This window comes from Euleptes europaea, chromosome 18, assembly GCF_029931775.1.
Source record: "Euleptes europaea isolate rEulEur1 chromosome 18, rEulEur1.hap1, whole genome shotgun sequence".
Taxonomy (NCBI): Eukaryota; Metazoa; Chordata; class Lepidosauria; order Squamata; family Sphaerodactylidae; genus Euleptes; species Euleptes europaea.
The window spans coordinates 5,926,033-5,950,661 of record NC_079329.1 but is presented as its reverse complement, the minus strand read 5'-3'; the positions used below and the strand labels follow the sequence as shown (position 1 = coordinate 5,950,661).

Sequence of the window (24,629 nt, the reverse complement as noted above, 5' to 3'; positions counted from 1 at the left end):
TTGAGAATGACATTGTTATAAACCTGCTAATATTAAATTTAGGATACGATAACTGATACTTGTGCAGTTTTATCCATCTTCAGTTGGAGCAGTCGATCTTGGAAGCAGTTGAACAAAGCAGCAGTTCCCCGCGATGATTTAGATTTTTACCTTTTACCTGGGTAACAGACAAGCCAGTCCATTCTCAGTCGGATGAGTCCTCTCCGGGTATATGTAAAAGTCAATCTGTATGTTTCAGTGGAGGTGAGAAACGGTTCTCCAGCTGAAGATCTTTGTAAGGACTACAATATGTATACATCTGGGTGTACATCAGGAACTCCTTCTAACTGGCATGTAACCAATGTTCGAATATGTGATGTGTTCTTCGTAACAGGTGGGCATTGTCCAAAGAACCCACTCACGATATAAATAACTCTGTTCATAGAGGGGATTAATTGGTCTTAAAAAATAAAATGGTCTAGTTGAATTGTATTTTACTTTGTTGAAAGCCACCCAAGCCTTGCTTATCGAGGGAGTGGTGGGGTATAAACTTGATAGATACATAAATAAATGCAAATAGGTTTTCCAATGAATCTTTCGCTCCGGATCTGATTAATATCATCCACCTTCATCTCCGGATCTGATTAATATCATCCACCTTCAAAGCTCATGCTTTGTGCGAATGGCATCTACCTGTCTCCTCTGTTCTTTACTTATTTCATGCCCCTTGATTTAGAGGGACATCTGCTCATGAGACTTCATTTGTTCTTGAGCGAATGGCAAAATTCCAGAAGGTCTCATTAAAAAGGTCCTTTCTTTTGGTGGAACTCAAGGGAACCATCCCAAGGGGCAAGGGTGTCCCTTCCATGGGAACTCTTCAAATGATTACAAATTGGAAAACTGAGGTGTGGATGTGGCCACCTGAATACCGCACAATGGGCCCAGCTCCCTGATTCCCAGTTTGACATCGCAAACACTTCTGAAGTTCATTTGCAGTTGTGATCTAAGTCAGGAGCTAAACTCTCAGTATTTTCCTATCGCTGTGTCTTTTCCATCACTGTTGGCTATGGGTGACTGAACTTACACTCCTTCTGTCACACCCATGAGTGTTAATCAGTGCTGGACTACATGCAGCTATGGACAACAATTCTTTCTTAGAATGCAGGTCTGTCCATATTAATCACTTTGTTTCAGCAGGAAATAAACAACTGAATAACTCTCATTAAAATCAATGGAATTTAGAAGATCTTTGGGGGGCATAATGGGAGAGACATTCCCATAGTTGCCGTTTAAGATGTTGTTGACTAAAAGAACAATCCTCAGCAAACAACAACCTACTGGTAGTCCCTGGCCCAAGAAATGTCCAGCTGTCCTCAATCAGGGCCAGGGCTACTTTGGCCCTGGCCCCGGCCTGGTGGAACTATCTAGTGAGACCAGGGCCCTGTGGGACCTGGTGCAGTTCCGCAGGGCCTACAAGACTGAGATGTTCTACGAGGCCTATGGTTGAGGGCACCAACGGTTTCTATCATAGATGGCCTCCCTTCCCCTACCCCTTCCCTCACTTCATCCGGGTTGTTTGACTGGGGACCCTGACTATTGTCCCCGGGATGGCTATGGACCTGAGTACTGAAGCATGGGCACCAACTGGATTTTAGTTAGGGTTGCCAACCTCCAGGTAGTAGCTGGAGATCTCCTGCCATTACAACTGATCTCCAGCCGATAGAGATCAGTTCCCCTGCAGAAAATGGCCGCTTTCATAATTGGACTCTATGGCATTGAAGTCTCTTCCCTCCCCAAACCCCACCCTCCTCATACTCCCCCCCAAAAACCTCCTGCCAGTGGCAAAGAGGGACATGGCAACCTTAATTTTAGTGTCAGAGAAATGATGGTTTTAAAAGGTAAATTATTTCATAGTATAATGTATTGATTATTGTATGATTTTAATGGATGTTAGCCACTCTGAGCCCGGCCTTGGCTAGGATAGAGAGTGGGATATAAGTTTAAAAATAAATAAAAACAAATAGGTTAGGTCCCTGTGGTTCCTACTTTAAGCCTCTGCCAAAACTCTTTTTTCTTTTTTTAATTTAAATGTGGTAAAAGGTGTTATGTTAACACATTTATGCAAAACTTTGTTTTATTTCACAATGCACATCACTCTTGTCTGCTCCACCCAAAAATACACATTTTTCAAACCAACTCTTTACAAAATCATCAAATGGAGAAAATAAGCATACCAAAAGAGGTCAGGATAAGGAGGAAGACTTAATTTTAACATTTAACTGCTTATACATATATATTTCTCGATAAACAATTTTGCAGTTTTCATGACCAAAGACCTTCACTTGAGACCCTGGAGAGCCACTGTCTGTCTGAGTAAACAAGACCGGCCTTGATGGGCCAGTGGTCTGATTCAGTATAAGCAAGCTTCATGTGTTCGCTTCCAGCTCACGTCCTTCGATGAAGCTACTCTAACTAAGGTTCTTCCACTGATTTGAATAAAGGAGCCATACAGAAAGAGGTCATTTCATAGGAATCCGGGTTCCAGGCTGTGAAGGGAATTGAAAAGTCCAAGCCGACACCCTGAATTGAGTCAGAGCCAATGACGCAACTGTTGGATTGTGAGGGCTTTGTTATGCCCAAATCCCTGTTAAATTAGCAGAGTGCACAAAGGCTGTTGTGCGCAGAGAAGCCCATCCAGACCTAGGAGCCTTTTGTCTATTTAACTAATATACTTCATTTATTGTAGGAAATCCATTTCTGGATAGGATAAAGTATAGTTGCCTATCTATTCTATTCTATTCTATTCTATTCTATTCTATTCTATTCTATTCTATTCTATTCTATTCTATTCTATTCTATTCTAACTAACTAGGATGGAGGGAGATCCAGGACATGCGTCTTTCCCTCATGGCAGCAAGATGGAGAAGAGTGCCAGTGTGTGTGAGGAGGTGGGGAAGAAACAGGAAGGAAGGAAGTTTCCCTAAGAGTAGCAATCTACATATCAAAGGGATAGGTCAGAGCAGTAGAGAAAAGATGCCTCAGAGTCTTGTCCCCTCTACCTCTCTGACTCACTAGTCTTGTCCCCCTCTGGAGTCTGAGGTTAAGAGACAGCGCAAAGTCCTTCACTTCCAACAGCAACAACGATGGGATTATGTTCCAGATTTCCTATTCCAACTGACTCACTATATGTTGAAATCCAAAATCCACTTCAATTAACTCATGATCACATTAAATTAAGAAGTCCATTCTGAGCAAGCCACCTGTTTATTCGGGATTCGTACCCCACTGTTTCATTAGAGCAACCTTAATGTCCTTGTTCCTAAGGGTGTATATGACAGGATTCAAAAATGGAGTGATTGAGGTGTACAACATACATATCACGCCATCCATTGAGTCCTGAGAAGCTGGTCTCAGGTAATGGAACACCACAGGTATGTAATATATGCCCACCACCGTAACATGGGCTGAGCAAGTGGAGAAGGCCCGGCGACGCCCTTCTCAGCTTTTGATCCTCAAAATGGCGGCGACAATGTACACTTAGGAGGTCAGGATAAGGAGGAAGCAAGTCATGGCCACCAGCCCGATGTCTATTAAGGTCACCATCTCATTGAGCCTTGTGTCAGCACAAGCCAACTTGAGCACAGCAGGAATGTCACAGAAGATGTAGTCCACACGGTTTCTCTGGCCAAAGGGCAATTGAAAGGTGAGGATTGTCTCGACCATTGAGTTCAAGCAGCCTCCAATCACTGTGCCCGAGGAGAGGATGAGGCAGGCTTTCCAGCTCATCAGGTTGCTGTAATGGAGGGGCTTACAGATAGCCAAGAAGCGGTCATAAGCCATCAGGGTGTAAAGAAGACTTTCGGCGCACCCAATGAAGTGGAAAAGGAATAACTGAGATACACATTCCCCCAAAGAAATGACTTTCCCGCCGGGGGCAAATCCTGCAATCACTTTGGGGATGACAACGGAGGAGAAAGCCATATCCAGGAGGGACAAATGGCAGAGGAACCAGTACATGGGCTTGTGCAACTGGAGGTTTGACACCACCACCCAGAGAATCAGGGAGTTTCCAGAGAGGGTCAAAATGTACATAATTAAGAAGAAGAGGAACAAGGGGATCTCTAGTTCTTTTGGGTATCGTAACCCAGCGAGGATAAACTCAGTTGGCGTCGTCTGGTTTGAACACTCCATGACCGGAACTATTATTTAGGGGAAATAAATTCAGTTATTTTTGCATAAATGAAAAAAAAAACATATTGTGGCATCAGCCAGTTTGAAGAAGAAAAAGAAGAGTTGGCTTTTATATACTGACTTTCTCTACCACTTAAGGGAGACTCAAACCGGCTTACAATCACCTTCCCTTCCTTACAACAAACACCCTGTGAGGTAGGTGGGACTGAGAGTGTGTGACTAGACCAAGGTCACCCAGCTGGCTTCATGTGTAGGAGTGGGGAAACAAATCCAGTTCACCAGATTAGCCTCCACCTCTCATGTAGAGGAGTGGGGAATCAAACCCGGTTCTCCAGATCAGAGTCCACTGCTCCAAAGCACTGCTCTTAACCACTACACCACACTGGCTTGTTGAAGTGTGGGATATATTTTGGGCAGGGATGGGGCACTGTCCGGGGATGGTATGCAGGGAAGGATAAGACAGGGGGTGCCTTCTCCCCCCCCCACCAGTTTATTCAGTTTTGTCTTGAGTAAATTAAATGCCTTTTGGTAGGAAACACTCTCCGATCCATGTTGGAATGGTGTATTTTCATTCCCTCATCTTCCCACTATGCTTTGGGAAGCATTCACTTCAGGGGTAGCTCATTTGTTTCTTTCACCACTGGGTATGGCTGGAGGAAGGTGTCAGCAAGAACTTCTAATTCCAGTGCAGGATTGCTATCCCTGTCTTCAGATCCACGCTTGCCGCAGCAAGTCATGTTTTCATGACTGCATGTGAGGGTTTCTGTCTAGTCACCAAAGGGCTGATGACTGGTGCTTCTATTGGGGGAGGGAACAGAAGGTAGAATAAACATAGAAGAGGACCTGAATTCAATATGTTTGAAAAAGGAAGTGAATGCATGCCCAGAATACCGATGGCTATTTATTAATTCAGGTAGTCTAATACATATCACATTTCACATACTGTCAGTAGCTTGTTCTAGAACGTAGGAACTGAAGGCTTGCCCAGACCTATATCTCAATTTCAATCTTTATTAAAAACACTCATAGACCAGCACAGCTCTTCACAATTTGCCCAGACCTATAGAAAAACGCCACACTCAGAAATTATGAGGTCCTAACCTTTTTCCCTCCACGCCTGTTTACTCCAAGCAAATTTGTAACAGTGAACTGGAGAATCCAGAAATCCTAATGAGTAGACCTAATGAGTAGACCTTTTGCATTGGATCGCTAGTCTGAAATGATTACCAAATGCTAGGGAAATAATGCAGAAGAATTAAGAAGCATTCAGAAATAATTTATCATCTCAGAGAACATAACAACGGACATCAGACTCACATAACAGTTTTGGCATGGTTTGACTTTCCAAAGCCCTTCCCACCTTTTGTGAAACACCTTAGGAGGAGATATGTAACCTTCCCAACTCATTCAAGATAGTTATCCAAACTCTTTCAGGGATAGGGAAATGATTGCTTCAACACAGTGATATGCCTGCTGCAGAATTTCTAGTGGTCTTCCCTGGAAGACTTGACAGAAGCTGTCGATGGATGCTAGAAAAGAGCTCAAGAGTGTCTAACACTAGCAGAAGCACACAGAAGCTTACTTAATACTCGCCGGCTTCTTATGATTGCAGTTCGTTTCACTTCAGTGACCTCATCAGAAGTTTTCATCAAGGGCAGTTATGGCTGCTCAATGAGAGAAATATAATTTGGGCTGCCCCAAACATAACTTCATGTAGACCCAATATTTGCAAATGGAGTTTTCCTGGAGGTTCTGAGATCCAGATTTTCTTCTAGAGATGTTACGCAAAAACAGGTCTCTGTCAATTTCAAGAGCAACGTATATTTGATGGCAGATGCTGTTGTGGTCCGGAACATGCGTGGCCAGATGATTTCCTTCTATTCTTGCTTCCTTCTCTTGTTGTGTATTGATGTCTCTGTGATGCTGCCAACCAAAAGGGGAGATAGTTATCCAGGGATGAGTCTTTGGCGGGGACAACCCAGCCACAAGGATCCATCTAAGTTAGACTTCTTCTTTTAACCTTGTGCTATGGATAGTACATTGGATGAATCCTATCCCCCAACAGGCACGCTTTTCTGTTTTTCTGATGTCTTTGTAATGTTGCATCATCTTTGAGTCAGGAGACTCCCGTTCACTTATTTCCCCCAGAGACCCAAGCATGTGCTCAGGTGAGAATTGAAGTGTTTATGATTTTATCCTTTTCTCAGACTCCAAAGAGTGGTATTAAAAATGTTTCTTAATTGGATGAAATTCTTTTTTTGTGCCTGTAATCCAGTGGTTCCCAACCTTTTTTTTTTTTTTTTACCAGGGACCACTAGGACTTTTTTGTTCGGTGCAGGGACCCCAAGGTTCAAAATAAAAATTCTGAGAATTTGAAAATAAACTTTAATCATAACTGTTAGTTAAACATTAAACTTAGAATAATATTTGAATATATATTTTTATAATAGAGAACTTTTAATTGAAAATATTAATTATGGGTTTATAACTTTGTTTCGCGGACCTTAATTTAGTTCTTGCGGACCCCTGGGGGTCCACGGACCCTCGGTTGGGAACCAGTGCTGTAATCACATCTGGGAATTTTTGAATGGAAAAACCATGTTACTAGCTTACAATTCATCTCAAGCATCTCATCACGGTGAGATCTAGCCAGCGAATTCCATGAGAGCTGGAAAAAAATATGTAATATCCACCTAGAAGACTGACACAGAAGAAAAAGAAGAAGTGTTGGTTTTTATACCCCACTTTTCTCTACCTTTAAGGAATCTCAAAGTGGCTTACAATCACCTTCCCTTCCTATCCCCACAACAGACACCTTGTGCGGCAGGTGGGGCTGAGAGGGTTCGGAGAGATCTGTGACTAGCTCAAGGTCACCCAGCAGGCTTCATGTGGAGGAGTGGGGAAACAAATCCAGTTCACCAGATCAGAGTCTACGGCTCATGTGGAGGAGTGGGGAAACAATGCCATGCTTCAATGCCATACAGACCAATTGCCAAAGTGGCCATTTTCTCCAGGCGAACTTATCTCTGTCATCTGGAGATCAGTTGTAATAGCAGGAGATCTCGAGCTAGTACCTGGAGGTTGGCAACCCTAGGGAAGGCCCCTATATATTTTCCAGTTATATAGACAAGTGGCACACTCATTCTCACAGATCCCTGGTTGTCATGGGGATAAAATGGAAGAGGGGGAGATCATGTCCATTGTTTGGCGGAAGCATGGGATTAAAAAGGTGTAATAATTTAAAACTATGAACATCTTTACAATCTAAAGTTAAATTCTAAATAGCTATAAAATCCAAAATTATCTATCACCAAAAGAAAAGTGAAAAAAGGAAATGGATAAATTATTGAAAGTCTGCTAAAAAAGATAAAATTATTAAAATGAACCCTAAACATTCTATAACAATGGGATACACTTAGGGTTGACAACTCTGGGTTGGGAAATTCTTGGAAATTTGGGGGTAGAGCTAGGGGAAGACAGGATTTGGTGGTGGGGAGGGACCTCAGTGGGGTATAATGCCATAGAGTCCACTATTCAAAGTTGCCATTTTCTCCAGGGGAACTGATCTCGGTAGTGTGGACAACAGCTGTGATTCCGAGAGATCTCCAGGCCTCACTTGGAGATTGGGAACCCTAGATACGCTAACCACTCTTCTGAGGAGACTTATCTTGATGCTTTGGGGCTATTACATGAGCTAATGTTCATTTTCACTGCTGATCTCTGGTAATCTCACCTGTTAAGCTTCATTGGCAGGACAACCTCAAGAGGGTTTTTTTTTTTTTTTTTGCAAAACTACTTTATTTAGAAAAAATAACATTATTACAGGTACATAGAAAAATAAATATCAAAATATCAAAAGATAAATAGGTAAACAATAATTCAAAGCAAATTACATACATTATAATATACCAGCTAGCTATCAAATAAATGCTCCACAAACTAAATTAACCTGATTGTTCACCCTACCATTACTTACATCTTCTGCAACTCTTGTTCAGTTCTTAATATCACAGCATCCCACATTCTACTAGCCCTCTCAACATCATCAAAGAGGTATTTTCTAAATGGAGCAGATAACTCTCCTTGAAAGCTTTTTACAGGTCTCTTTCAAAATTGTGAACTGAACAAATTTACAGCCAACATGAGGACTGCAGTCCAGACCCCAACCCTACACACTGGCCATTTTTGCATGGTAATTAGCAGCACATTCCAGCACAACTTTAACAGAAAAGAAGAGAGTTTAAGAATGAATAAGGCTTGGCTTCCTGTCCTGAAAAACTCCAGACAAACAAAGACTACAGTCCACAATAGCCATGCAGATTAGCTTGGGATTCCACATGTTAACAGATCACTTCAGGATACAATGGTTCCACGTTAACATACCATACCCACATTAGCACATTATCTTGATACTTACAGGACAATTATTAGCACATTTGATACTTTTGCAGGATAATGACTCATCTCAAACCCAACCCCCTTCTGACTATATATTACTCTTCCTACATACTTGACACTGAGAGACACTGTCCTTCAGTGTTACTTCTCTGAAGATGCCTGCCACAGCTGCTGGCGAAACGTCAGGAAAGAAAATACCAAGACCCCGGTTACACAGCCCGGATAACCTACAAGAACCAAATTGGAGTTGATTTGTGACCATGGCTAGGGAGACAGAGAGCATGGGTGGATGAACTTGCCTTTACTTAGGATTCCCACTCCATAGTTTTAAGAGAATCCCCTTCATTTCTTTGTTCCTGAGTGTGTATATGGCAGGATTCAAAAATGGGGTTATTGTGGTATAAAACATGCTCACCACGCTGTCCATGTAATCCTGTGATCCTGGTCTCATGTAGTGGAAAACGACTGGCAAGTAAAATATAATCACCAAGGTAATGTGGGCAGTGCAAGTGGAGAAGGCCCGACGACGCCCTTCACTGCTGTTGATCCGCAAAATAGCCAAGACAATATACACGTAGGAGGTGAGGATCAGGAAGAAGCAGGTCATGGCCACCAGGCCGATGTCCACCAAGATCACAATCTCGTTGAGAGTCTTGTCGGTGCAAGCCAGTTTCAGAAGAGCAGGATTGTCGCAAAAGACATAATCGATCTCGTTGCTCCATCCGTAGGGCAGACGTAAGGTGACGGTTGTCTGTACGGTGGAGTTCAGGCAACCTGCAACCATGATGCCCAAACAGAGGATGAGACAGACTCTCCACTGCATGATGTGGCTGTAATGCAGAGGCTTGCAGATAGCGATGAAGCGGTCGTAAGCCATCACAATGTAAAGGAGACTTTCAGTGCATCCCAAGAACTGTAAAAAAAACACCTGACACATACATTCTCTAAAAGATATTATTTTCCCACCAGGGAGGAACCCGACAATCACCTTAGGAACCACAACGGAGGAGAAAGCCATGTCTAGGATGGACAAGTGGCAGAGGAACCAGTACATGGGCTTCTGCAACTGGAGGTGAGATGCCACCACCCAGACAATCAAGGAATTTCCAGAAAGAGTCAGAATATACATAAGCAAGAAGAAGAGTAATAACGGCACCTTGAGTTCTTTCGGGAATGGGAAGCCAGAGAGGACAAACACAGCTGGCGCAGTTTGGTTTGGACACTCCATTCCTGGGAAATTTATCCTAGGAAGATGCCCGCAATCCTTTTCTGTTCCTCCTCCAGTACAAATACAGGATTACAATTCCTGTTCACACATCTTTGCATGCAAACATGGGTTATCCGCACAACAACATACAATGCAATTTGCACACTCATCTGAGAAACTGATGGCCATAACTAACCAACATAAACTAGCTTGGAGATGGCCAGAGCTTAACAGCAATTTAAAACTTTTTTTGAGAAACACTGAATTTAAGGGAAACAGATGAGTTTCAGATGTAGTGATGGAACTCAAACCACTAAGTAATCAGACAGACATTCTTCCATAGTCAAGAACATGATTGTCAGTTTTGGAGTCAACGTAGACCCTGCTAGAACCCTTTCCTCCAATGGGATGGATTGCCGTTTTGTGCTCAAGTACGTAATGAAAACACCCTTTTAGAATAAAGGGACAGTGGCCAAGGTTTAAGGTTCCCTCTCCACTCATTTATATTTGGTGAATTGTTTATTGCTTATGACTGGGGATAGAGTTCAGAACTTTTGATGTTATTGCTTTTATTTTCTTAAGCTTGCTGGACTTCTGAATTCTACCAGAGGATTCATATATTGTCCATTAGAGGACCAAACCCTGCATTTCACACCCATAATGTTTTTGGCATGCGATTTAAATCTGAAAGGATAAAATTGAAAGGATCGTCATAATCCATATTCACACTTCAGCAAAGACATGAACCTAATTGACCATCACTGTTGAAACAATTATTTTAGTGAGATGCTATGGCTGCTATAGGATTTCTCTTGCTGTGCCCTTGAAGAACTGATAGAAGCTACTGGTGGATTTTTAACAAGCTTCACTGTTTAACAAGACACCACAGACTACAAGTGCTTACTTGTCCCTTCCTAATTTCTTAACATTTCCGTTTTTTCACTAATAAACTTAGCAAAAGTCTTACTGATTGAAGATCTGGCTTCTCTGTGACTAACGTAAGTTAAGCCTCCGCAAGAATGCCTTTCTCAGACTCAGCATCTGAAAGTGAAGCACCTTGCATAGGAGATTCTGAAGTGCAGATTTCCGTATCGAATGGTAGCGATGCCATTCGTTGACCCCCAGAAAACAAAGAATCCTGCGGCTTCTTGAAGACAGTCACGTCTTATGGCAAATGAACCACAGCCTGCTTGGCCGACTTCTAATCTGGTTCTTCTTGTTTCTTCTGCTGCATCAGTTCTTGGATCTTCTGTAGAGATGTCGTTTTACCTTTTGAGCCTATGTCGTCCGAATGTTTTGGTTAGAGGACCATGCTTTTACTTGCAGCCTTCTGTCATTGAAGGAGAGATTATCAACTGTGGGAAACCCTTTTGGCTAGAGAATCCAGGCAGGAGGATGCATCTCGATGGAACTTCTTTCATTCTGTTTTGTCTAGTCTTAGGGATAACATGTGGGCTGAATGTTCTCCACCACCAGGAACACATACTGCTTTTTCATAAGTCTTAAATTATTTCATCATCCGCAGGTCCCGAGCTTCCACATTACTCTTTCCCCTTGTGTCTCAATATCATGCGTCCCATTGAGAATTAAGATGTTTCATCTAATTCCATTGAGTGTTATTAAATAAGTTGTTTGGGGAAAGTATGTATATATTTTTTTTGTTTGCTAGGATAAAAATGATTTTGCACGATTACCCTACTCCAGTGGTTCTCAGCGTTCTAAAGTGGTCTCACTTCTTAAATTACTATACTTTTTGGGACCCACCTTGCAAAGTGACTCCACTTTCGGTTCCTCCCATATCAAAATAAAACAAAGGAATTTAACACTAATTAGTAGGGAACCCTGGACTTCCTTGGTGGTCTCCTATCCAAGTACTGTGTGTGTGTTAAGTGCCGTCAAATCGCTTCCGACTCATGGCGACCCTATGAATGAAAGTCCTCCAAAATGCCCTATCTTTGACAGCCTTGCTCAGATCTTGCAAATTGAAGGCTGTGGCTTCCTTTATTGAGTCAATCCATCTCTTGTTGGGTCTTCCTCTTTTCCTGCTGCCCTCAACTTTTCCTAGCGTCCAAGTACTAACCACATTAATTAGTAGCGAACAACATTGTGCTTTATTTCACATGTATGGTGGCGGCAAGGGTCCTCAAGTTGTAGCTGATTTATGGTGACCCATTGGTTTTTCAAGGCAAGAGATGTTCAGAGGTGGTTTGTCATTGCCTGCCTCTGCATAGCAACCTTGGACTGCCTTGGTGGTCTCCTATCCAAGTACTAACCAGGGCCGACCCTTCTAACCAGGGCCGACCCTTCTTAGCTCTTGAGATCTCATGAGATTGGGCTCGCCTGGGCCTCCAGGTCAAGGTTGCACATGTTTACTACTTATAAATGTAGAGTTCTTGAGCAACAGGCTGCATTTCATGGGCATTTTGAATATCATGTCGAGGCAAGCCTAAATTTTTTATCAAACCTCCCAAACTCACCCTGTTCCTTTTACTCCCCACTGGCTTTGTGGCCACTCTGCAAGAGATCTGCAAACTACTTTTCAATCCTGACCCGCAATTTGAGAACCGTAGGCGCTTACAGTCTCCCCCATGCTCCCCAGCAATGGCTTGTACAGTCTTGTACCTGGCAATTTGAATTATTCGTTTGTTTAATTTATTGCCTTAATTTATACCCTGACTTTCTCGCCAATGCAGATGCAAACCAGCTTGCATCATTCTCCTCTCTCCATTTTTAAATCTCCAGAAGAAACCTATGAGAAAAGAAAAGAGCAAGAGTCCAGGAACACCTTAAAGACTAACAAAATTTCTGGCATGGTATGAGCTTTTGTGAGTCACAGCTCACTTCTTTAGATACCTATCTGATGAAGTGAGCTGTAGCTCAAAAAAGCTCATGCCCTGCCAGAATTTAATTTTTTTAAAAAAAATTTATAAAAGAAAGGGTACAAAAGGAAAAAACGAAGAAAGGGGAAGTGTAAGGGTTTCCACAATACAATTGAGAAAATAAAAACACACAAACATATTAAACAGATTTCATTGCCATGCTTTTCACAACCATTATACAATCAAATAATTACCCAAATTCTGAGGGGGGGGAAAAGAAAGTTAGTCAGGCATTACTAATCATATAATCAAATAGTTACCCAAATTATATGAAAATATTCAGACATTTCTGATCGCATAATATAATCAAAAAATGATCACCAACTTATCTGTCAGGGGTATTTAATATCTCTACAATTAACATGGTTATCTAGATATAAAATAGAATTAGATATCTCTACCATAAGTTTATTTTTGGTTTTTGTTAACATTAAACCTCAACGTATTTATAAAATAGTTTCCATTTTTCATGAAACTGTTCATAATTCGTGTCATTGCTTATCATGATGGTCATTTTTGCCATAAAAGCATACTCTATTAGTTTTTCTTTCCATTCTTCTATGGAAAGTGGCTGTTTCCATTTCCTGGCTAAAACTATTCTGGCAGCCGTAGTAGAATATTTAAACAAGTCTTGAAGTTGCGAGGTTATAATTGATGCTATAATACCTAGCAACATGTTCTTGGGATCTAACAGGAATTTATGCTGGAATATCTTTTGAAGTTCCTGGTAAATAGCTCTTCATTACAACTGTAACCTCGGACAAATCCACCATACATGAAAGTAAGAATCATCTGATGCGTAGCATTTCCAACAAACCTGCTTGGCTTGTTTTATTTGTTCTATGCATCTTCTTTAGCATTTTGGGGGTAAAATGCCATCTGTAGAACAGCTTCTTTAGCATTTTGGGGGTAAAATGCCATCTGTAGAACAGCTGCCTGCCAGAAATTTTGTTAGCTGGACACACTGTAGTCAAATAGTACTTCCTAAAATAAAATACTGCAACATTAATAGATTATAAACATATAATCTTTTTAAATTTCAACAAAAGTAGGTTATGACTCACCATAAGACATACATCAAAATTATTTCAACACAACTAATACACAGACTTATAAATTGTGGATATAACATACAATATCCACTTATATAACCACCTTCCCAGCTCCAATCCATCAATCAGCCCAATCAACACTTGGTGAAATCAGCCTGAGTTGATTTGCGATGACAGCATAAGGTACAACATAAGCCACACGAACATGCTGCTGTTTACTCAGGATTTCCAACCCTCAGTTTTGATAAAGCGGCCTTTATCTCTTTATTCCTGAATGTGTATATGACAGGATTCAAAAATGGGGTTATTGTGGTGTAAAACATGCTCACCACACCATCCATGGAGTCCTGAGATGCCGGCCTCAGGTAATGGAAACCAGCTGGCACATAATATATAACCACCACAGTGATGTGGGCCGTGCAAGTGGAGAAGGCCCGGCGACGCCCTTCTCTGCTGCTGATCCTCAAAATGGCAGAGACAATGTACACATAGGAGGTCAGGATAAGGATGAAGCATGTCATGGCCACAAGGCCGATGTCCACCACGGTCATCATCTCGTTGAGAGTTGTGTCTGCACAAGCCAGCTTCAGTAGAGCAGGGATGTCACAAAAGACATAGTCAATCTGGTTGTTCTGTCCATAGGGCAATTGAAAGGTGAGGGTCGTCTCCAACGCAGAGTTCAGGCAGCCCCCGATCATGGTACCCAAACAGAGGATGAGGCAGACTCTCCAGTGCATTATATTGCTGTAGTGCAGAGGCTTGCAGATAGCAATGAAGCGGTCGAAAGCCATCACAGTGTAAAGGAGACTTTCGGCACAGCCCAGGAAATGCAAAAAGAACACCTGACATATACATTCTCCAAAAGAGATGATTTCCCCACCAGGAATGAATCCCGCAATCACTCTGGGGACCACAATGGAGGAGAAAGCCATGGACAAATGGCAGAGGAACCAGTACATGGGCTTATGCAACTGAACATCAGATGCCACCACCCAGACAATCAGGGAATTGCCACAGAGAGTCAGAATGTACATAAGCAAGAAGAAGAAGAATAACGGCACCTTCAGTTCTTGTGGGAACGGGAAGCCGGAGATGATAAACACGGTTGGCGCTGTTTGATTTGGACACTCCATTCATGGAACATTTATCTGGGAAGATGGTCACTGAAGCAATGTCGGGCAGACTTTTTGATACCTTTTTTGAGTCAAGTGCAGGATTACAACTCCTGCTCCAACATCCTTTCATGTAATGGCAGGCTATCCACACAAGGGTATCTGCATACTCTGTGAAAAGGATGGGCTTGTTAGAAGAAGAAGAGGAAGAAGAGTTGGTTTTTATATGCTGACTTTCTTTACCACTTAAGGGAGACTCAAGCCAGCTGACAATCACTTTCCTTTCCCCTCCCCACAACAGACACGCTGTGAGGTAGGTGAGGCTGAGAGAGAGTGACTGGCCCAAGGTCAGTGTGTAGGAGAGGGGAAACAAATCCATTTCACCAGATTAATGTCCTCCGCTCATGTGGAGGAGTGGGGAATCAAACCTGGCTCTCCAGAGTCCAGATCAGAGTCCACTTTACATATCTTCACCTTCGTTTCTTCCACTGCTTTGTTTCTTCTACCTTTGGCAGAGCTGTTGCTTCACCCTATCAAATCTGTGTCTTAAAACTACTTCATTATCAGACAATGATATTGCTTCCATCATATTGTCTTCTAACAAGCATTTGATGAAGGGAGCTTCAATTCTCAAAAGCTTGTACCCCAAAAATCTTGTCGGTCTCTAAAGTGCAACTGAACTTAAATCTAGCTGCTCTTCTAAAAAGGAGAGACTGTTAACTGACGAGTCTTCTGTCAAGACAAGCCAGGCAGGATAATGTCTCTGGATGAATCTTTAATTCAGGTTTGCCAGCTGCTTGGAATGATGGACTGGCTGAATGTTCTTCACCAGCAGGAACATGTTCTGCTTTCTCATACATCTTTATATAGTTTCATCATCTGTGAATCTCGAGATTCGAATCTGGTCATTTCCCCAAAGTCTTGCAAACACTGTTGACAATTAAGATGCTTATGATGAATCCATTTTAACTAATTCCAGTGAGTGTTGTTAAATACATTGTTTGGAAGAATTATATATTTCTGTTTGTTACAGGAGGGAAAAACCCTTGCCGAATGAATAGCTACAGCCTTTTCAAAGCTCCCAGCTTTGGCAAAATTACTCAGCCAGTGAGCTGAGTAAGAGACATGGAATAACATCTAATGTGTATCCTGAAGATTCAAACACCAAGTTCAACATGGTGAATTCAACATAGGAATCATTGCTGGGACTAAACTCTGGTTTTGTGGGTGCTCTGAAATATTTTTAGGCCACAGTGTTCTGATTTATGGTGGATGTGTGGTTTTGAGCCAAACCAGGTGTTACTTCTTACATGAGTTTGCCATGGGAGTTGCAGCTATATTAGGGCTTCCAACCTCCAGGTACTAGCTGGAGTTCTCCTGCTGTTACAGCTGATCTCCAGCCAATAGGGATCAGTTCACCTGGAGAAAATAGCCACTTTGGCAATTGGACTGTATGGCATTGAAGTCTTTCTCCTCCCCAAATCCCACCTTCCTCAGGCTCCGCCCCAAAAATCTCCAAGTATTTTCCAACCTGGAGCTGGCAACCTTAGGATGGATGCTATTTGCCACACTAAGAGGCTGCAAGCTCAATAAGTTTAGTGAACATACATTCGCCTGACTGAGTGAATAATTCCCCCACAGCCCCCAGGTCATTTCAACTGCCAAAACTGGACTGGAGGAGGGAAAGAAGTATCCCCTCCTTCCCCTGTGCCACAGTCCTGGTCAGAATTGGACCTGTCTCCACTTTTCCACATAGACGTTACCCCAGGAGTTATGGCTGCAGTGTGGTTGCAAGTCCCTGTGGTGAAATTGTGTAAAAACGAACGTCTAGTTCCCTATTGGGACTAGGTACAATTGACATATCTCATCCAGGTCATGAAATAGATCACCAAAGCAAAGGCAGAGAGTCAGCATATGATTATCTGCCTTTGTCACCTCAGGGAATGTATAGGTCAGGTTAAAAAAATTTCATAAAATGAATGTGGCTTGTAACAGAAAAACAAGGATGAACTGATGGTTATATACAAGATACAGTTTGTAATTTAAGATGTAACAAAAATGGTTCACATACAAGTGTTGATTATGTAGTGAGATTGATTTATCTTGTCAGTTGCAGCTTTGTGTCACACACATAAGCTTCTTCAACCAATAGTGCTTAAATTTGAGGAGTTAGGAACATATACACACTTTCCCAGTTTACTTCTTTAAACTCTTTTCCTTACAGCTATTTCCCAATAAACGCTTAGGGATTACCCTCTCTACAGTAGAGCTATTTCCCTTTATGACTGGTTAAGGACCTGGCTTGATCCTAAAACCAATAAGAGGTCCTTCAGCTATCAGCTCTCAACTGTCAGTTCTCCACTGTCATCCTCAGAATTCAATTCAAACTCTCTGTCGCTCAAGGGGTTCTATGACCGGGACAACTCCTTAGAATGCCGCTGTCCATCACAGGCTGCTTTGGAGGGCGGGCCCTATAGCTTTATCCCCCACTGAGGTTCCTTACCTCTAGAAACCCTGCCTTTCGCAGGCTCCACCCCCAAATTTCCAGGAATGTTCCAATCTGGAGTTGACAACCTTACACAGAAGTCCCAACACAGGTTTACTTATTTTGGCTTTTGCAACTGTGGCTTAGGAAAACCCAATACAACAAATGGAACATTTTGGCCACATAATCAATTATCAAGTTAAACTAAAGGACTAGGATTTCTGTGCAGATGTAGCACTCCTAATTTCAGTAAATGACTATAGAGTCATATGAGCGTACACACACACACACACACACACACACACACACACACAAATATATGGAAATATTATTGTACATGGTATTCTTTTGCTGAATATTCCAGTGATAAATGAAACCCAGTGATTGTTTGCCAATGCCTACTCTTTAGGGAACCTGACCGCCCCCCCCAGCTCCCCTTGGGCCACTGATCATTTATAAAACGAGTTTGTTACAAAGATTATTAACATTTCTATCCAGATCATGAGCATTCAACACAACCTGTAAGCTTTATAAACCCTACAGCTATGTCATGGGGATCTTTTAGAAACAGGTTTTCAAGGACAGTTTGTGCACGATGTACCCATGGATTAATTTCTCTTGCTGCATCTCTGGAGGCTTTTACCCTGTTCCCTTTTGCAAAAACAGAAATGAATATTGTAAGTAGGATACAGCTTTTTTTTTTTTCTAAATGAAGAGAGATAGAAGCACATTACATTCGTTTAGTGCAATCCAGGGAAAGTCACTGAATCTTGTGACTTTCAAGGCATTTTAAAAGCAGTTCTTAAAATATATGGCTTGGGAATTCTTACAAAATTATGTTTATTTTTTTGAACTCTGTCCCAAAGATTACTCAGTAAGGCTGTTGTTGTAGTTATTTCATGAGAGTAGCCGTGATAGTCTGCAGGATATCAGCTAGATTAGAGTCCAGTAGCATCTTAGTGGCCAACAAGATTTTTGGGGTATGAGCTTTTCAGAGTCAGAGCTCCAAAGTATCTTACTAAGGGAACTTTGACTCTTGAAAGTTTAGACCCTGAAAATTTTGTTGGTCCCTAAGGTGAACACGTGTACACATGAATCTGCCTTATACTGAATAATCAATTTGTTGGTCAATCAAGGTCCGTCTTGTCTATTCAGACTGGCAGTGGCTCTCCAGGGTCTCAGGCAGTGGTCTTTCTCATCACCTACTGCCTGGCTGCTGTGGAGGGTAGAGTCTATAGTCTCATAGTCTGCTGAAGTCCTTCCCTGCCCCAAATCCTGTTCTCTCTAGGTTCCACTCCCAAACATTCCCCTCCTCACAACAAACACCTTGTGAGGTAGGTGGGGGCTGAGAGCGTTCGGCGAGAACTGGGACTGGCCCAAGGTCACCCAGCAGGCTTCATGTGGAGGAGTGGGGAATCGAACCCAGTTCTCCAGAATAACTGTGTCATCCTTCACGAGAACCTCTCTGCTTAGTAGGCAAGATATAAATGCAATCACCATCATCCTATTTGTGTACGGTGGCTAGCATCAGGCTGAAATTAAGATGATTTTGAAAAGGTGAGCCAGGTTTTATTATACTGAGCAGTGAAGTTTACAGTACACTCCTAAGGACATGTTCCTTGAAGTAAATCCCATCAAATAGACTTGAGAAGGACTATGCTCATTACTACTACTACTACTACTACTACTACTACTAGTAGTAGTAGTAGTAGTAGTAGGAGGAGGAGGAGGAGGAGGAGGAGGAATTTCCAAACCCAGAGTTGGCAACTCTACTCACACTACTGAAGTCAATCTGAAAGGCAGCTCTGCTGCTCTGTGACACTTGAACACATTCCACACTCAGAATATACAACCCAATAGAGAATCCTCTTCCTCAGCAACAAGTCTGGACTGCTTAGGAAAACTGAGATGGAAGGAATCTCTATTCACCGGATCCTGGGTGCTGCCCATTTCCTGGGAATGGTGTCCCAGACGTCGGTGGTGCCCAGAGCATATTTGCCAATTTTGATTTGGAAATACGTTTGCTGTCCATAAAACATTTCATCAGGCTTTCACTTCTCCGCATCCTCACCTTCTTCAACACTCTTCTCTTCTGTTCCACACAGGGCATCTGAAGGGATACCTGAAAGCAGAGATGCCAAGCTGCACTCCTTTCCTGGCATCTACTCATTGCAGCTGTAGTTCTCCGGTGAAAATTCTTTTACTAGCCCTGGCTGGGCTACCATGAAAGTGAACGTGGTACTGTTTTCTGTTCAATGTACCTGTTGCTGCTGCTGTTGGGTTACAAGTGCTGTAGTTAACATGCATTTATAGTGTTCTATCTTATTGTATATCATCATAATCAGAATAAGAGTTGGTTTTTATGCCCCGCTTTTCTCTACCTTTAAGGAGTTTCAAAGCGGCTTACAATCACCTTATCTTCCCCTCCTCACAACAAACACCTTGTAAGGTAGGTGGGGGCTGAGAGAGTTCGGAGAGAACTGGGACTGGCCCAAGGTCACCCAGCAGGCTTCATGTGGAGGAGTGGGGAATCGAACCCAGTTCTCCAGAATAACTGTGTCATCCTTCACGAGAACCTCTCTGCTTAGTAGGCAAGATATAAATGCAATCACCATCATCCTATTTGTGTACGGTGGCTAGCATCAGGCTGAAATTAAGATGATTTTGAAAAGGTGAGCCAGGTTTGATTATATTGAGCAGTGAAGTTTACAGTACACTCCTAAGGACATGTTCCTGGAAGTAAATCCCATCAAATAGACTTGAGGAGGACTATGCTCACTACTACTACTACTACTACTACTACTACTACTACTACTACTACTACTACTACTACTACTACTTGTTCTCATGTCTTCCATCTTTTAAAAATTGTCAGACAGTTAATGATGATGATGATAATGATGAAAAAAACATGTATAACAGAGTCACTGAAAACACTATCATTCAGGCCTAAAATGACAAAAAAATAATACATTATTCAGATTCCTATGTATCCGCAGAATTGTGGCTATTTTAGTTTATTTTAAACAGCTTAGTCCACAGTTAAGAAGGTCCTACCATATCCCCTAGCCATGCACAACAATGGCCATGAGCTCTCAGTTTGATCTGCTCTTCTTCTCTGAAATCAGTTTCAAATTCTCCTTCCCTGATTAGGTCCAAGATCATGATGCCATAAGATGTGGAATACAATGAAAGACAGATGAAAGAACCTAACCTCACGGCTGAGATCCAATTCACGCTCCTGGGGTTTTCTGACGTTCCGGAGCTTCAGTTTCTCTTTTTCGTGCTCTTCCTGGTCATTTACATGTTGACGCTTCTCGGTAATCTCCTCATACTCCTCACCATCCGTTCCAGCCCTCAACTCCATTCCCCCATGTACTATTTCCTTTGCGAGCTCTCCCTCTTGGACATGTTGTATTCCAGCGCCACTGTGCCCAAGATGCTGACGGACTTCCTCACTGGCTTGAAAGCCATTTCCTATCAGGGTTGCGTAGCTCAGCTCTACGCCTTTCACTTCTTTGGGGGCACTGAGTGTTTCCTGCTAACCATCATGGCCTACGATCGATACGTGGCCATATGCAACCCCCTCCACTACGCCGGGATCATGAACAAGATGGCTTGCGCCAAGCTGATGGCTGGAACGTGTCTGGTGGGCTCACTCCATTCTACTCTTCAAACTGTGCTTACGTTCCACCTCCCTTACTGTGGTCCTTACCAACTTGACCACTATTTCTGTGATGTTCCCCCTCTGCTGAAGGTGGCCTGCGCAGAAACCACTCTCAATGAAACTGTCGTCATGGTGAACGTTGGTCTTGTGGCCTTGAGCAGTTTCACATTGATCCTGGGTTCCTACATCCGCATCATCACCACTGTCCTCAAGATGCGCTCCGAGGAAGGGAAGAAGAAGGCTTTCTCCACTTGCGCTTCTCACCTCACTGTGGTCCTCCTCCTCTACGGCCCTTGCATACTCATTTACATGCAGCCAACCACCAGTCACCCGATCCTGAAGGGTGTGTCAGTTTTTTATACATCTGTGACGCCTGCTCTGAACCCTCTCATCTATGCCTTGAGGAATGAAGAGATCAAGAAGGCCATGAGGAAACTGATATTCAACAAGATCTTCTCAGGAAAGATGGCAGCGCAGGGGCTTTGAAAGACACGCCGCAAGCAGTTACGGTTAATTTAAAACCCTGCCTTTGAATTAATCTGAGTGATTAAATTGCATTTCTAAATCTCAGATGGTGCATATTAATAATAGGGTTGCCAGGTTGCTGGGTTACTTAAAATGGTGATAGCATACACATAAAGATGTGCGGGATGCGATTACGTCACTTCCGAGTTTACCCCCGGAAGCACCGCTTCGTGACGGGATGCTTCAGCACTCAACTCCCCCAAACGCTAGCTCTATGGTGATTTCTGGTGATTCCTAGAACTACCGAGTGTTCGTTTTGGGTTGTACCAGAGCCTGGTAGTGTTATTATCTTTATTTTCCTCCTGATGCCACTCAGAACAGCAGTGGGCAACAGCGATTTTCAGAGGGAGCCCTCCTGCCTGCCAACCCTACCAGCAGCTGCTGTGTGGCTGAGGGGAAAATGAGGAGAACTTGGGCCAAACTCACCCGAAAAGTATTGTTTGGCCCTAAGACTAGTGAACTCAGCAACTAGACATACTAGGGTTGCCAGGCCCCCTCCTCACAACCACTGGGAGGTTTAGGGAGGCGGGCTTGAGGGCAGCGATTGATCTATGTGATGATGTCCCTTTTGGTTTATGCAGAAGTGCCGGTATTGCACTGAGGGGATGCTCTAGCACTCACAAAAACCTCTATGGTTTCTATGGAGGTTTTTTCCCCCACAAGTGCTAGAGTGTCCTTCCCCCCTTTCCCTGGCCTGCTTCTGCCTGCCAACCAGCTAAGAGTTGGCAGGCAGCAGAAGCAATTGGCGAGTGATTGCCCACCGTAACAGGGCAATTGGGAAGCTTAAGAAGAAGAAGAAGAGTTGGCTTTTATATGCCAACTTTCTCTGACACTTAGGGGAGAATCAAACCAGCTTACAATCACCTTCCCTTCCCCTCCCCACAACAGACACCCAGTGAGGTAGGTGAGGCTGAGAGAGTGACTTGCCCAAGGCCACCCAGCTGGCTTCGTGTGTACGAGTGGGGAAACAAATCCAGTTCACCAGATTAGCTTCCGCCACTCATGTGGAGGAGTGGGGAATCAAACCCAGTTCTCCAGATAATACTCCACCGCTCCATGACATAGTGTTTGTGTTTTGGGCCTGTGCGCTTTCGATAAAAGCACCTGCTGGTTATTGACTAAAAACAGTACTCTGCTCCAATTCATACTGATGAAAAACACAGACTAATGCATAGGGTTGTCAACCTCCAGGTGGTAGCTGGAGATCTCCTGTTATTACAACTGATCTCCAGCCAATAGAGGTCAGTTCACCTGGAGAAAATAGATGCTTTGGCAATTGGTCTCTATGGCATTGAAGTCCCTCCCCAAACCCCGCCCTTTTCAGGCTCCACCCCAAAAACATCCCGCTGGTGGCAAATAGGGATCTGGCAACTCTACAGATGCAACAACACAGAGAAGCAGGACACTTAGGAGGAGAAGCACAACTCCTCACTGTCCTTTTAAAGATGCATAATGACCTGGATAGCCCCAGGCTAGCTTGATCACATCAGATCTCAGAAGCTAAGCAGGGTTGGCCCTGGTTAGAATTTGGATGGGAGACCACCAAGGAATACCAAGGTTGCTGTGCAGAGGAAGGCACTGGCAAACCACCTCTGTTAGTCTCTTGCCATGAAAACCCCAAAAGGGGTCGCCATAAGTCGGCTGCGACTTGACGGCACTTTACACACACACACACACACACAACAACAACAACAATAAAGCAATCACTTGCTTTGCTTTTCCCTTCTCACCTTGATAATTCTTCTACAACAATGATGTAATTGTAATAACTCATCAGTAATGCCTCATTAGTTAGGTGCCTTGACTTTCGGGCTAGAGTCTTTAGGGGTTTGGTCCCAGAGCCAACAATCCAACATCAAAACATGTTTTGGGGGCAATTCATATTCTGAATAAGACTACAGGCACAGTAAAAGGAAAGTTTAGAATGTCTTCAGCTTCTGAGCAACCTTGAAAAATGATCATAAAGGTATTTATTTTAGACCTAGATATTAACCAATTAGAATAATAGAATCACAGAGTTGGAAGGGACCACCTGGGCCATCTAGTCCAACCTCCTGCACAATGCAGGAAATTCACAACAACCTCCTCCCACATCCCCAGTGACCCCCAGGCCATGCCTAGAAGATGGCAACAAAAACCCTCCAGGATCCCTGGCTAATCTGGACTAGAGGAAAATTGCTTCCTGATCCCAAAATGGCGATCAGCATTACCCTGGTCATGTAAGAAAGGGCCACAAGAGCCAAACACTGACACAGCCCTTCCTGCCTTCCCTGTCATGATCTGCCTAAGTTCACAGAATCAGCATTGCTGAGAGATGACCATGTAGCCTCTGCTTAAAAACCTCCAAAGAAGGATAGCCCACCACATCCTGAGGAAGCCTGTTCCACTGAGGAACCGCTCTAACTGTCAGCAAGTTGTTCCTAATGTTTAGCCAGAAACTCTTTTGATTTAACTTTGACCCATTGGTTCTGGTCTGACCTTCTGGGGCAACATAAAACAACTTGCCACCCTCCTCTATATGATAACTCTTCAAGTACTTGAAGATGGTTATCATATCACTTCTCATATCACCTTCTTCAAGCAGGCTTTATAAAGAGAAGAAGACCTTCTTTCTAATCTGTATGAATATGTCATGCCTCTACTGCAATTGATCTTGCACTTGCAATTAATTTTATGGGTCAGGTAAGTCCAAATAGGGAGGGGCTGTGGCTCAGTGGTAGAGCATCTGCTTGGCATGCAGAAGGCCCCAGGTTCAATCCCCGGCATCTCCAGTTAAAGGGACTAGGCAAGTAGGTGATGTGAAAGACCTCTACCTGAGATTCTGGAGAGCTGCTGCAGGTCTGAGCAGACAATACTGACTTTGATGGACCAGGGGTCTGATTCAGTAGAAAGCAGCTTCATGTGTTCATATGTTCAAATACTGGCTATAAATTGTTTTCATCAAGGACCTGCTGTTTTCTATGGTCGAATGTTAATTATCCATCCGAATTCAACAGACTGCACTCTATAACAGGCACACCCACATTTTTCTGGTTGAGGATTGCTCGATCTCTTTTCAAGGTCTAATTCAAGCAGAAAAAGAATGGAAAGGAGGTGCATTCTGAGCAAAACAGCTGAAATTAAATTTTAACGAA

General features: G+C 43.0%; 3 protein-coding genes and 1 pseudogene across 3 annotated transcripts; 1 reads left to right on the top strand and 3 right to left on the bottom strand.

Annotated features, from left to right (window-relative positions):
* Positions 1-3,243: 3,243 nt before the first annotated feature.
* Positions 3,244-4,170, bottom strand: LOC130489883 (olfactory receptor 10G6-like; annotated as a pseudogene).
* A 4,699-nt stretch (positions 4,171-8,869) lies between these two features.
* Positions 8,870-9,796, bottom strand: LOC130490250 (olfactory receptor 10G6-like). Its single transcript, XM_056864074.1, has one exon. The coding sequence runs from the start codon at positions 9,794-9,796 to the stop codon at positions 8,870-8,872; it is 927 nt and encodes a 308-aa protein (XP_056720052.1).
* A 4,125-nt stretch (positions 9,797-13,921) lies between these two features.
* LOC130489838 (olfactory receptor 10G6-like) lies at positions 13,922-14,839 on the bottom strand. Its single transcript, XM_056863633.1, has one exon. The coding sequence runs from the start codon at positions 14,837-14,839 to the stop codon at positions 13,922-13,924; it is 918 nt and encodes a 305-aa protein (XP_056719611.1).
* Positions 14,840-20,502: 5,663 nt separating this feature from the next.
* On the top strand, positions 20,503-21,456 carry LOC130490249 (olfactory receptor 10G7-like). The gene has a single exon (XM_056864073.1). The coding sequence runs from the start codon at positions 20,503-20,505 to the stop codon at positions 21,454-21,456; it is 954 nt and encodes a 317-aa protein (XP_056720051.1).
* Positions 21,457-24,629: the final 3,173 nt, after the last annotated feature.

Coding starts and splice junctions, on each gene's coding strand:
- LOC130489838 (XM_056863633.1), bottom strand. CDS start 14,839: ATGGAGTGTCCAAATCAAACAGCGCCAACCGTGTTTATCATCTCCGGC.
- LOC130490250 (XM_056864074.1), bottom strand. CDS start 9,796: ATGGAGTGTCCAAACCAAACTGCGCCAGCTGTGTTTGTCCTCTCTGGC.
- LOC130490249 (XM_056864073.1), top strand. CDS start 20,503: ATGAAAGAACCTAACCTCACGGCTGAGATCCAATTCACGCTCCTGGGG.